We start from the raw sequence: 14,336 nt of genomic DNA on the forward strand, positions 1-14,336 counted from the left end.
CTGACCTGCAGCAAAAGTAGGGATGGTGTAAAGTAATTCTAAGAGTACAGATAGAGAAAAACATTCAAATAGGATTTATCCATCAAAATAAAACTCTCATACATTAGCAACAGTTAATCTAATCAACCATCAGTGAGGGACATCTACACAGTTGCATACCTACTATCAAATACTGAAGGCTAACTTAAAAATACTGTATTTTAGTACTACTGTAATAAGCTTGTGTTCCTTCACATTCAAAACACACAAAAAAGCTATTTGTAGAATAATTTCTAATTATTAACATTGTTGCCCTTGAACATTCAAAAATGTTCAAGAGTAGCCTAACGGCTGCATGAATGAAGTTTTACAACAGAGGCACCGTAAAGCATATGACAGTGGACCAGAGAGCTGGAAATCCACTTACATCCAAGGCAGTCATCACAACCCATAATTCCCCAAAGCAGTCCTCCATAGTCCACATCACGGAAGGTTGGTGGCACCTTAATTGGGGAGGACGGTCTCATGGTAAGCGCTGGAGTGGAATAAGTGGAATGGTATCAAATACAAAACACATGGCTTCCATGCATTCGATACCATTTCATTCACTCCATTCCAGCTATTATTATGAGCCGTCCTCCCCTCAGCAGCCTCCACTGGTCCAGGTCCCAGAGTCCTCCTGCCCACGCCTGCCTTTCACTCGCTCCTCCAGGGCTCGGAAGTCCTCCTCTGTGACTGCATCAGCCTTGAGGACCACAGCCTTCCCACCGGCGGGGTCCAACCTCAGAGTCATCACACAACACATGTCCACAAGGCCCTGCTGACACGCCTTCATCCCTGCGTCCTTCCGGGCTGGGTCTAACTTCGACTTCTCAGCCGCTGAGAACCCCAGCAGGCCTGTCAGAACCTGGTCTGAGAGGTGAACGTCCATGTAACCAGTTCCATCAGAGATTGAGGCGCTGACCCACCACTCCCCCTTACTGCATTTGAGGTTCCCTTGCAGGGTGACGATGAAGGCTTTCACACACACCTCACTCACGCACTCTGGCAGGCCTGAGGCGCCCATAGCAACCTGTTGCAGCAAACACAGGTACGTAAACGGGGATGAATCGAGTGTCACGGTCGCCACACTCTCTGGGATTTTGGTAGAGAGCCTCTCTGCTCCTGCCACAGAGGGCTGGCCTGTTCCCAGTTCTCTGACACAGGTACTATCTCGTCTTTGCTCGTGTCTAGAAGCTTTTGGCTCTGGTGGGAAGAAGCAGCTCATGTCCTCATCCAAAACAGGATCATCCCTCTCATCAAGGGAGTCAAAATGGCTTTCGTTTCTCATGTCATCTAATGGTGGAGCGTAGTGGTTAGATACTTCTTCCTGCCTTCTCCTCAGGTTGTCTCTTTGATTATCTCTCCTGTTTGTCAGTTGGATTGGGCTCTCCTGGAAAATCATACCATCAAGCTCATCCAGGGGAAGGTCATCAAAGTCCTCATCTGGAATGTCCAAATTGTCCAGTTCAAGGACCTCATGGGGTGAAGAGCTTACGAGTAGAGAATCTGCAAGGCTTTCAACGCGTTGACTCTGCAACGAGGCATTTCTGTAAGAGGCAGAGGATTCCTCACTGCGGGTCCTGTAGCCACTCTCCAGGCTGGGTTCCACACTCCACCCCACCTGCCTCTCCTGGGTCTCCAGGCTGGCCAGCAGCTCCAGGTCGTCTGATTCCTGGTTGTCAGCCTGCTGGTTAACTGGTTGTGGGACCACTGGCTGCTCGGCCGGACCCTGTGGCTCCTCCTCAGGCAGTCCCAGAGCCCTGCATAGCACCTTCCCTTGAGAGTGCCTCTCACCCAGCTCCTCCACCTCCCCTCCCAGCACCTTTACGTTGCCTGGCTTCAGCAGTAGCACCCCTAGCCGGCAGGTTATTTGGCCCTGCAGCTGCAGTTTGACTCCTGGCTTGAGGGTGGTGCTGAGTGCAGGGATGGGCTGGTACTCCATGGCCTCCAGGGTCTGCACACCATCAGTGAGCTGCAGCAGCAGCATGCGTGTGGGTTTGGCCTCCCAGGTCCGCTGGGTGGCCTGGGTGACGGCTGACACAGCCTCGTTGGTGCAGTCAGTGCCCCTCCAGCGCTGAAGCTGGCCATAGGCAGGCTGGCTAATGTCCAGTAGGGAGTCCAGCTGCACGCAGAAGCTGCCGCTGAGCTCCGACTTCTGGGCCTGAGATAGCCCTGCAGGGAGCACAGAGTGGGCCAGGTCACGTAGATCGGTCAGCAGCCACTGATCCAGGACCTGCAACGACACAAATGTTACATTTGTGTAAAGAGCTTCAATTCATTTGTACCGGAGTTGAGAAAAATGGTTAATGAAATGGTACCTGCTGATTAAGCTGGTGTTGAGGCAGGGGGGCGCCTCCTCCTTCCTGCTGCAGCCACTCCACACATGCCTCTAGCCAGGCGAAAGGCACCTGGATCTGCCAAGAGGACTGAAGCCAGGTCTGGGTTGCTAGCACAGCCTGAGGGCTCATCCCTCTGTCAGGTGGTGCCACTTAACAGTTGACCAGATAACCTCCAGGCAATTTCTCATAGGCCTACAAAGTGCCAGAGGACAGAGTGAGAGCAGACTCACTGGCCATGCAGATGACAATCTGTGTACTGAAGTATAATAAGAACGCGACGGTTGTTTTCAATGGGAATGGAACGTATCTAAAAGAGAACATTCATTTCAGTAGTCTGAAGAAACAAAAAGCTAGTGTTCATGCATGTATATGAAAACAAGAAACTCAAGTCAGAGAAGTAACTTAATATCAAACAGTGACAGAAGTCACTTAAAAAAAATGAGAAACCTTCATTTACTTACAATGGTTTTTAGTCTTTCTGTACGAGAAGACTAGTACAACTGCTTTTCGTTCGGCGAATCGCCAAGGCGCCAAAAATTTGGAGGCAGAATAGAATGAAAATGTTTGTGAGGAGCTTAGGCAAGCTCCCATAATGCTTTTTTTGACATTTCGCGAAGCATACTAAAGGTGTGATATCTACATGTTAGAACTATGATAGAATTAGCAAGATACAGCCCTATATGAACATAACTAGTAAGTATTCACATTATCAGCAAGACTGAAAGCGAAGCCTGCTGCAAATCAACCAAACTATCTAGGTACGGAAGAATGAGTTACCACTTCACTAGTTACCACAGACACAAAGTCATAAACCCCGCCTATTTCTAAAATGTTATTCTTAAAATCAGATTTGAAACATAACTCCAACCTTAACACTAACCAAACTACTAACCTTATGCCTAACTCTAACCTTAAAGTATGACCAAAAAGCACATTTTTGTTTTCATACATTTGTACGATAGGCAATTTTGACTTTGTGGCTGTGGTAGTGAAAACCGGAAGACATCATCACTGCAATCCGATATCCTTGGCACGTCCCTACCCTAAACCCTACCCAGCCCTACCTGGGGGGGGGGGGGTATGGACGACCCAAGGATCCCTTACAGCACAGACCACGGAAGAATGAGCGACAACATCGTTTGAGACACGCCTCCATCATGTGAATGGCATACGAGCTGTCCAATGCTTGCTCTTTATTTCCAATTCAATCGAAGCGGCTACATCTTTCTTCAGTGCACTTTTTCAGAGCCATTTTTGTGCTTGCGTTCTTCGTCAGAGTGAGAAGGGTCGAAAACGAGTAGCGCAGGTCTGTTTTACACACATTTCTATTTAGCTCTGTAACAAATAAATTACATGTTAATGCGATGGTATGAGCGAAATCATTTGCGTAACTACATGACCAAAGCAATGCCAGCCATGCATGGCTAGCTAGCAAATGTTAGCTAATTATTGTATCCGGTGTAACGTTAGCAAGTTACTGTAGCTAGCTGTTTTCATCATAGCTAGCTAGTTTACACGGCTACATTTATAATAATCGTCAATTGTAGATATGGATTTCATAGGTTTATTTAAAGTTATACATTGTTTCTTCATGCCCATAACTACTAAACTAGCTACCTACATAATATTAACATCCCAACGGCTAGCTAGTTAAACAACAGAAGCTAACGTTAGCTAGCCAACTGAATGCATTTACTGGCTTCCCAAGATGGATGCTAGTTTGTTCTTACTCACATAGCTAGCGTGCACATTTTCTCGTCTAGCCTAGAGAGCTACCTACATCGTTGGGTTTTCAAACGTTATGCGCACATCATTAATCTAAACGGAATGCCCGATGAGCAAACGCATACTTTTACCGTAATTAGCTAAACATGTGTCCAGTGTAGCTAAAATCAAGATTATTCTCGGTGCGAGATGGTTCTGAGACCAGCCCATTGCATTGACATTCTGTTGTCCAGACTCAGATTTCGACATTGTGCCAGGTCGAATATATTGTCAAATGCAACGACATTGAAACTTAACTCATGCGATTGACATTAAATGCATAAATTAAATGTGCATGTGTATCAATTAATTCCGCATCAGTATGATTAGTTCAGTAACGTAAATTGTCATCTGTTCTCCTCTGTGTAGGCCGTCATTGTAAATACGAATTTGTTGTTATTAAAGCTTACATTTTTATTTCCAGAATTGTAAAGAGTTCAACTCACGCATTAATTTAAATCAATGCTGTTCCAGATGCTACACCTCATCACATCTGCTGTTTTATTTTCTGAAATGTGTCATTACCCAACCTTAATCCGCATTTATTACAGTTTTGTAATCGTATCAGTGTCATGTAAGATTATTCTTGGGCACGGCTTTTTATGGCACTAGCTAACGTTAATCAACCTAAGCTTTTTCTCAATAGGTTAGCAGCGGCTCTGAGACTTGTTACGTTCCGCCCATAACACGCCCATCTTCTTCCAATAAATAGCGGTAAGTGTTGGTTACCAGGCTAGTCTGCCATACTGACTGTTTCGTCAGGTCTGAAAACTCAAATCTCACTCATCAAGTTACATCGACCATGTCCCCCCCACAGCCAGTCAGACCGAGGAGCCCTCTCCTTTCTCCCCACTCTTACCTGCTCCCAGGACCGAGGTGCCTGGCCTACCCTGCCCGGTGTTAACTGACAATGGAGACAGAAATTGAACAACAAGAAGAAGATACGTCATTCAGCAACACAGAAACCAACGGTGAGTTATAATCCCTTTGTGTATTAATTATATGTTACTAGTATATCAAATGAATATGAACAGTATAGTTATTTTAAATAATGTAATCTGTATGGTGCACCGTCTATGTCCTCTCCTGTATTCATTACTTATTTATCAATGGTCTAAAATATAAGCATTTCAGTTCCAAAATTGTAGCTGCCAGATATGTGCCAAAAAAGTTCAGAGCAGATTTTTCCTTCTCAGGTAAGCGTCCTGCTGAGGACGCTGATGAGGAGCAGTCCTATAAGCGCTCCAGGAACACAGAGGACATGGTGGAGCTCCGCATACTCTTGCAGAGCAAAGTCAGTCTGCTTTCTGTTCCTCATTCACAATCTCCTCATGGCATTTCCTGCAATGTAGCCTGTCTTCTTTCCTCCCCATTTTTTTTATTGAACCTTTGTTTGACCAGATCTGGGAGTTTAACTTTTACAATTTTGTACCCCCTGTGGTTCATTGTCTGATTTAATGGCGTCAAGATCCGTTTACAATTATGTAGTTTGCTGATGTCTTGAGGATTTTTTTAAATGTATCACAATAAGTTTCATATCATCTGACTTCTCTAATTTTTTTGTTCAGAATGCAGGAGCCGTGATTGGGAAGGGTGGTAAAAACATAAAATCCCTGCGCACAGACGTGAGTACATTTACACCTTTTCTTATTGGGGTAAGCGCGGGTTATATTAACAGTACCCACCCCCTTATACTGGGATGTACTTTGGGAATGAATGATTTTAATGCTTTATATGTGAAAGTTGAGGCATTTTACATTTGGTAGTTTGGCCTTAAGAAAATGGGTCTGTTAACTGTGGTTGGGGAAGTAAAGCTATGCTGTTTTGGGGTAACGTTTAATGCAGGGATATGTGTATTGAGACCTGCTTTACACCGGTTATGGAATATTCCCTCCAAAGTGTAACGTCATTGTAATCAAATGGCGCCCGAAAATCAATATGAAACAGCTGGCCTTTTTTTGTTTAATGAATAGTGATATTACTACCAGGCATCAGCACCGCTAAGACTGTCATTAATACTTGAGTGGGCCCAGTGTATTTTAGGGTAGAGCTGTTATAGCACCCAAAGCCAATTCATCATTCTATAGGAAATGTCTTGTATATAAACAACCTGGCCAATTCTCAACTAATTTCATGTCATTACCTCTCTCTATCTCTACTCTCCACTTCTCCCTCTCCTCTACCACTATCCCTCTCTCACCTTCCTCTCTACATCTCCCCCTCCTTTTCTGCTCTTGTTCATTCTACCGGTCTTTCTCTCTACCTCAATACCTGTCTTCTCCTTTTCTATCTCCACTTCTGCACTCTTAAAACAAAAAAATCTCAGAGAATGAAATCACAATGAAGAATATTAGCCTGTATTAAAATGTATTCCTCTTCCCCCTCCCTCTTCCCTCTCCTGTTTTTTATTTTTGTTTATTTTTGCCCACTTCCTCTGTTGCCCATGTTCTGGATCGCCCCTCCTGCGCCCGCCCACCTGACACCCTGGTTGGCCCTGCCCATAATCGTGCCCCTCCCTAAATGGGCGCCTTACTTGATTGACATCTGTGTGCTCGAATGGCCCCTGCCCATGCCACGCCCACGGCCCTTGCAGTTCAATGCCAGTGTGTCAGTCCCAGACAGCAGTGGGCCTGAGCGGTATGTCCCTAAGCTCCTCCCTCTCACTACCTGACTACAGGAAATAAACAAACAAACCTGCCTCTGTTCTAGTGACAATATCAAAATCTGCCTCTGTTCCTGTGACAAACATGTAAACTTTCCTCCATTTGTTCAGTGACAGCATTATAAGCCTCTGTTTTTAGTGAGGGTTTCAACAAGTACTTTAAACCTGCCTCTGTTCTAATGACCGTATTTCAACATTCTATATTTTATTTCAGTGACAGTATCTTTCCCTTCCACGTTCCTCACCTCCCTCCTTCTCAGAATCGGTGTGCTGGTCTGTTTTAGTTTCTCACATTCCCCCCATACCCTCTACCTTGTTCCCACATTGATTTTTATGGGCGGTTTGACCACTGTAATTACTGTAAAGAATGTTCTGCCATAGAGCAGCTAGGGTTCAAGTGTTGTATGTCTTTTTCTTGTCTTTACTCTTCATATTACCTTTGCCATTGTTGAAACTGTTGAACATGAACTTATTTGTCACCTCATGCCTGTGGCCCATGCCCTTGCCTTCCCTCAACATCCTTCTGTCCAATAGTGGGGAGCATAACTCTCTGTTGCCCTGCCAACTCTCACCCATCTTTAAGTTAACTTTAAACTGTTCCATAGTTTGATATTTTTTGGGCTTCGGCTACTACTGTCATCTTGTTTTTGGTTTTTTCTTGACCTTTTGTTCTTCTTTTTTTCTCCCCCATGTTGAGCCACAGTACAGTTCCTTTAGTGCGATGGCAGCAGGCCCCATTGGTGCAAACCACCCACCAACCTTTCCTCCCCCTCCCTCTTCCAGCGGTCACTAAAACACACTTGCTTTCTTTGGGTTCCTTTTACCTGTTGTTTTGTTTTGGTTCCTCTTCTTTGTCAGACACACTTTGAAGGGAGTTACTTTTTTTCGGTCTTTATTTGTCTATGTATGGATATCTGCTGCTACGTTATATAGATGTCAATGGGTTTTGGTCTGTCCATTTCTATTCCTCAGTTGTGATTTTGGAGGGTGCACATGGAAATATAATTACTAGATATGGCCGCTGGTACACTCTTCACAGAACATTGACTTGAATGGGAATGCTCATTCTAGTAAATCTATTTCAATGGGAGTGCTACCTGGTTAACCCCCCACAGCGGGGGTGGGAGGGAATGGGTTTTTAATTCTTTATTAGACGGTATGGTTGGAAGTTTTGCTGAGGGAGAGTTGACCTCGGCTTTGAAATACTGTTTGTTTCCTCTATGTCCCTTGTCACCATTTGATTGGGCCTCCTGGGAATGTCCTGCACTGTGATTGGTGGCTCTAAAGAATTCTGAGCATCGGTGCGGAAATCGAGACAGTTGGAGACATCCTGCTCAAGATCATCCCTACTCTGGAGGAGGTGAGCCTGGGTTGGAGATGAGCCTAATGGCTGCCTACCATTTTCAATGATAGTCCTGTGGTAAAGCTAGACATTGAGTGTGTTGATAAAACAAAACATATAAATATCAAATGCACAGATCTGAATATGGTGATGCTAATGTCCTTTTCTCTGATTACCCCCAATCCTCCTTAGTACCAACAGTACAATGGGATGGACTTTGACTGTGAGCTGAGGCTGCTGATCCACCAGAGCCTGGCAGGTAGCATCATTGGTGTGAAGGGAGCCAAGATCAAAGAGCTGCGGGAGGTACAGTTACGCCGAACTTCTCGCCTGGGTCATGTTCAGTAGCTAAAAAAATGGGAGAACATCTTAAAACCAGGGAGATAAACCTGTCCCATAAGAATGCACATTTTCCTTCGAGCTTACAGTAGGTGACCCTGATTCCATGTTTTTCTGTGGGTTCTTCTCAGACCTATGGCATTGCTTTGTCTTATTTGATCAGTGTTTACTTTGACCATTGCAGAACACCCAGACCAACATCAAGCTGTTCCAGGAGTGCTGTCCCCAGTCCACAGACCGCGTGGTTCTGGTCAGCGGCAAGTCTGAGCGTGTCGTCGAGTGCATCAAGATCATGCTGGATCTCATCGCTGAGGTTGGAGTTCTGATCAAACTGTTGGTTCTCTTATCGAACCATTGACTGAGCTGCTTAACATACCACAGCCAGTCAACTGTAGAAATTGAGTCATCCTGTCCCCCTCAGGCTCCCATAAAAGGGCGCACCCAGCCCTACGACCCTAACTTCTACGACGAGACCTATGACTACGGCGGCTTCACCGTGATGTTTGAGGAGCGCGGGGGTGTTGGTGGTGGACGGCGCCCCATGGGGGGCTTCCACATGCGAGGTGGACGTGGTGGCGGAGGGTTTGACCGGATGCCCTCTGGGCGAGGTGGTCGAGGTGGGCCCATGCCCCCCGCCCGCAGGGACTATGAGGAGATGAGCCCCCGCCGTGGACCCCCGCCACCCCACCCAGGAAGAGGGGGAAGGGGAGGGAGCCGTGGCCGCAACCTGCCACTGGCCCCACCACACAGAGGAGGGTAAGAGAGCTACACCATCTCATTGCCATCTCTTTCTCTAAATCTCTTACAATCCATTTTGCTTTGTTTACATCGGTTTGCTCTTAAAGGTGCAGCAGATATATGATCCCATTTAAGTATGTATTTCATTCATAGTGTGTGTGTGGGCTCATGTATGTGTTCCATTTCCACGTTGTTTGCAGAGATGACCATTACTCCTATGATTCCTATCGGGGCAGTGCAGATGACAGACAAAAGTAAGTACTTCTCCTGCAGAATCCCCTGGTTTGGTGTCAGCCAGTCAGCACTGTGGTCAGGCAGCCAGTCTTGCCTGAGACTGGTCCCATCAGTGTCTCAGCTCTGCCATCAGTCTGTCATCACCTCTTACTTTTGTGTGAATGCTGTGTTTTTCTCTGTCTGTGTTGTTTGACTTGGATCAGAGATCTGCTGAAAAGCACTCTCTGCCTTGTCAATATTTTCCTCAAGTCAGACTTGCATTTTCTCTCTATCTCAGCAGTGACAGGCGAGGGAGACCAGGAGATCGCTATGGTGATAACATGGTTAGTGACACATGACTAAATGCATGCAGCAGTGCTCTTGGCATTTATTGGCTGAAGCATCATCATAGACTGAAAAGGCTGTTGGTCTTTCCTAGACAATGATTGCAATTTCCTGATAATTACCACAGCTAACCATACAATAAATCCCAGCAATACATTTACCACTAACATGAAATGTAATAAACATGAGTTTACCACAGTAAACCATACCATAAACACAGGTACTGGGTAACTTACCCACAGTTATAATTACCCATACCACCATAACCACTACCATCTACTCAATCATGGGGGGGTGGGACTATGCTGTGGTTGCTAGGTGTTAATAATAACGCTTTGTTGTCAGATGAGTGGGCTCTCTTTGAAAGCTGGCAGAAACTGCCTCCGGTTGCTCGGCAACTGATTTTTGAATCGCTTGTTGCCCTGGTGACTGAGGAGCCTCTGAATAGCAGGTGAAAGCTGTGGAGTGAGTGGCTGATAGAGTTGCAAGCAGGGGGAGGGTTCTACAGTATCAAATAGGGGCTTTTGGACAAGCTGGGCAACTCAATCATGACCATGCAAGGCCGGGATTGCATGCCGGCCTTGAGTGTATACAACCGATCAGAAGGAAATCTGTGATGTGGGTTTAACCCTGCTCCCTCTCTTTTCTGTCTTTCTGCAGGGTGGGGGTGGATATGGTGAGTTGTTCTGTTCTTCCTATCGGGTTCTGTCTAGAAGGCCAGTCTGAGTTCTGTTTGTCATTGCTGTCTCCAGTGGCACATAGAAGGCTAGTGGTTCTCCAGTGTATGTTCTAGAACCTGATTTCAGCTGGTCTAATCTATAAGGCTCTATTACACTGACTCAAGTCTTGAGCATATTGTTTTACACCAGGGCTTCTAGTCTACTATCATTTTCAGGTATGTTTATATGGGATATCATCTTTAAAATGTGTTGGTCTACTCTGTGTATCAGGTTGGTAAATACTTATTTGTTTATGGTACCAGTCTGCTGTGGATGTGTAGATTTAAGCATATTTTCTAATAAACTTCAACCTGTAAGGCCAATTTCCCTACGTGTAGATCTATTTTCTCGGTCTCTCTCCTTTTCAAACAGATAACAGCTCGTCCTGGAACTCCTATCAGTCTGGTGAGTATAGAAATGCATCTCGGCAGCCTGGTATTCAATGTTGTTAGCTCATGTTATCATTAAATATGTTCCGGTTCTGTTAATAGAACCTCCACACTTACTCAAGCTTTTTCTCTGATCTCTCCTTGTCTGTGTTAGGTGGACGCGCTTCCTATAATGATATGGGAGGGCCAGTCATCACCACACAAGTGACGATCCCCAAAGACGTGAGTGTATAACCAGAGGGATGACTCTTTACCTCACATAGTCTGTTCACATACAGCAAGGGTGTCAAACTCATTCCATGGAGGGCCCAGTGTCTGCGGGTTTTAGTTTTTTCCTTTAAATTAAGCCTTTGACAAATGACATACAGAGTAATGACTTGGTCTGTCTCACCCACCATGGCCTATGAAACCCTAATGCAACACAACACTCACATTCTCTCACACATATATTTTCACACTTTTCTTGTGCATCACGTTCTGTTGACTGTGGAGTTGTTCTCTCCAGCTGGCCGGCTCCATCATCGGTAAGGGAGGCCAGAGGATCAAGCAGATCCGGCATGAGTCTGGCGCCTCCATTAAGATCGACGAACCACTGGAGGGTTCAGAAGACCGCATCATCACCATCAGCGGCACCCAGGACCAGATCCAAAACGCCCAGTACCTATTGCAGAATAGGCAAGTTCTGGATGCCCTCTGAGTGAAAAGAGATCATGTCTGCCTTTCTATACATTTTCCTCCCTGTTTTTAACCCACATTTTGATCTCAAAATATATGTCTAGATGTATATATTTTTTTTTTACCCTCTTATTTTATTTCTCTGTCTGCTGATGGTGACTAACCACTTTCCTCCCATGCAATGTGCAGGTAGTTTGAGCTTCCCTTTGGGAAATGTCTGTGTATTAAACTGATTGTACAAGAATTCTGTACAAACTATTATTATATTGATACGAAACTGGAGATCAATATTTTCATTGGTAATGTCTGGTTTTTGAAGAATATGATTGGTGAATTGTGATTTTATGACAGTGTGAAGCAGGGAGTGGACCTCTTCCCTGCCTGTTGCTGTGTGGAAGACTAGTGATTTTGTTGTTTTTAGTTAGATGAATCGACAACAAATCACAGTCTGCCAAACGGCACAGGCTCCTCCTCTTCTGTCTCCCCAGCAAACCTCAGCCTGTCTCATTGCGCAGATGCTAATATGCTAACGCTGCATCGTAGCCATGGTGACTAACCCTGCCTCCCTCCCTCTTCCCTCAGCGCACTGCACCTGCTCGGACACCAGGACTAACCCTTGCCTCAGACTACGCCCACATCCTGTGCTCTCTCTTTCTCTCTCTCTCTGACTCTCGTCCCCCTCTCCCACCCCAACCCCTCTTATCTATATATCTTAATTGACTCCTGCGAATTCTCTTATTATTTTTTCTTTTGACTCTTTATATTTCAGTGTGAAGCAGTCCTCTGGTCAGTTCCTCTAAACAAGGAGACTCAGATTGAAGCAAATCCCCTGGTTTGTGGGCATTTTTTAAATTTTTTTTTAAGGGCAACATTCCTGTGCTTAATGTAGACGTTCTGCATTTTTAGAGTGTAGTTCTCTACTCCATCTCTTGTATCTGTATTTTTAAAACACATTTGTCTAAATATTTGGAGTCTCCTGAGAGACTAGTGAACATTATCTATTTTTTTGGATGGGTTGATTTCTATGGTGTGTTTGTCAGTAGAGTAAGCCTGTCCCGTGTGTGTGTTCTCTCTCTGTGTTGGAGTTTCTCACCCACCCCCTTACTATCACTCAGTGCAACGTGCAGAATGTAAGCTTTTTGTTGTTGTTGTGGTAAGGAACATTTTATGATTTTTAAAAAAAAATAAATGTAGGAAATTGAACTTCTTGGTTATGTTTTTCAGTTAATTAAATATATTTTCAGGATGCATGCGGGGTGGGGGATTATAAATACACAAGTATCCTTATTATTCATTACGTTTCCTGGCTGTACATTTTTTTCCCGTCAAAGTTTGTACCGACAGAGTTAGCCTATAGAATATTCATAAAATACAGCCTCCAATTGCAATGTCTGCCTATGCTCACACACATTGTCTCAAGAAAATATTATTTTTAATACCCTCAAATGCCAAGTTAGCCTATTTTGAAATTAAAGATGCCTATCACCATCAATCGTGAATTATAATTCTTCACAAAATGCCCAAACTGCATCTGCATGCCAGTCATTTGATATCAATCAGTTTTATGGGAATATGCATTTAGATATTCTTCAATTACTTTTTGTGTGCAAATTAGAGCAGATGGTGTTAACTACACAGAACAAAATATACATGCAACATGTAAAATGTTGGTCCCATGTTTCATTAGCTGAAATAAAAGACAAGACACTTTCCCTCTACACAAAAGCTTATTTATTTCTAATGTTGTTCATTTGTTTACATCCCTGTTAGTGAGCATTTCTCCTTTGTCAAGATAATACATCCACCTGACAGGTGTGGCATATCAATAAGCTGATTAAACAGCATGACACATGTGCACCTTGTACTAGGGAGAATAAAAGGCCACTCTAAAATGTGCAGTTTTGTCACACAACACAATACCACAGATGTCTCAAGTGGTGAGGTAGTGTACAATTGGCATGTGGACTGCAGGAATGTCCAAGAGAGCTGTTGCCAGAGAATTGAATGTTCATTTCTCTACCATAAGCCGCCTCCATCGTCGATTTAGAGAATTGGGCAGTACATCCGACCGGCCTCGCAGGCGCAACCACGTGTAACCACGGCAGCCCAGGACCTCAACATCCGGCTACTTCACATCCGGGATCGTCTGTGGGGGTATTCCGGTCTATGATAAAAACCCTTCTGTGGGGAAGAACTCATTCTGATTGACCACATGTGCGGCTGTTTTAAGTAGCCCCCCTTTTCCTTGATGACAGCTTTGTGCACTTTCACAACCAGCTTCACCTAGAATGCTTTTCCAACAGTCTTGAAAGAGTTCCCACATATGGCTGTGCACTTGTTGGCTGCTTTTCCTTCAATCTGCGGTCCAACTCATCCCAAACCATCTCAATTGGGTTGAGATTGGGTGATTTGTGGAGACCAGGTCATCTGATGCAGCACTCCATCACTCTCCTTGGTCAAATAGCCCTTACACAGCCTGGAGGTGTGTTCGGTCATTGTCCTGTTGAAAAACTAATGATAGTCCCACTAAGCGCAAACCAGATGGGATGGTGTATCGCAGCAGAATGCTGTGGTGGCCATGCTGGTTAAGTGTGCTTTGAATTCTATATCAATCACAGACGGTGTCACCAGCAAAGCACCATCACACCACCACCTCCGTGCTTCACAGTTGGGAACCACACACACGGAAATCATCCGTTTACCTACTCTGCATTTTACAAAGAGACAGCGGTTGGAACCAAAAATATCACATTTGGACTCATCAGACCAAAGGACAGATTTCCACTGGTC

General features: G+C 44.8%; 2 protein-coding genes across 4 annotated transcripts; one reads left to right on the plus strand and one right to left on the minus strand.

The window, feature by feature from the left end:
• Window positions 1-367: 367 nt before the first annotated feature.
• On the minus strand, window positions 368-3,111 carry rmi1 (RMI1, RecQ mediated genome instability 1, homolog (S. cerevisiae)). The gene is made up of 3 exons (XM_014172155.3): window positions 2,822-3,111; window positions 2,340-2,552; window positions 368-2,254 (listed from the first exon to the last, which is right to left on the minus strand). The coding sequence occupies exons 2-3, from the start codon at window positions 2,487-2,489 to the stop codon at window positions 623-625; spliced, it is 1,782 nt and encodes a 593-aa protein (XP_014027630.3). The 5' UTR covers window positions 2,490-2,552; window positions 2,822-3,111; the 3' UTR covers window positions 368-622.
• A 344-nt stretch (window positions 3,112-3,455) lies between these two features.
• On the plus strand, window positions 3,456-12,749 carry LOC106585684 (heterogeneous nuclear ribonucleoprotein K). Of its 3 annotated transcripts, none has more exons than XM_082968649.1 (17): window positions 3,456-3,666; window positions 4,771-4,838; window positions 4,942-5,095; window positions 5,321-5,418; window positions 5,693-5,749; window positions 6,718-6,761; window positions 8,074-8,146; window positions 8,321-8,434; window positions 8,652-8,780; window positions 8,889-9,223; window positions 9,406-9,459; window positions 9,717-9,762; window positions 10,424-10,439; window positions 10,855-10,887; window positions 11,026-11,093; window positions 11,377-11,546; window positions 12,129-12,749. In XM_082968649.1, exons 3-17 carry the CDS (start codon window positions 5,035-5,037, stop codon window positions 12,157-12,159), a joined length of 1,329 nt encoding a protein of 442 aa, XP_082824775.1. In that variant the 5' UTR covers window positions 3,456-3,666; window positions 4,771-4,838; window positions 4,942-5,034; the 3' UTR covers window positions 12,160-12,749. The 3 variants fall into 3 exon arrangements, with proteins under 3 accessions (XP_082824775.1, XP_014027633.2, XP_082824776.1); XM_014172158.3 differs by having other exon boundaries at window positions 12,316-12,749; XM_082968650.1 differs by lacking the exon at window positions 9,406-9,459 and having other exon boundaries at window positions 12,129-12,398.
• Window positions 12,750-14,336: the final 1,587 nt, after the last annotated feature.

Source organism: Salmo salar, chromosome 24 (genome assembly GCF_965601325.2).
Source record: "Salmo salar chromosome 24, fSalSal1, whole genome shotgun sequence".
NCBI classification, from domain to species: Eukaryota; Metazoa; Chordata; class Actinopteri; order Salmoniformes; family Salmonidae; genus Salmo; species Salmo salar.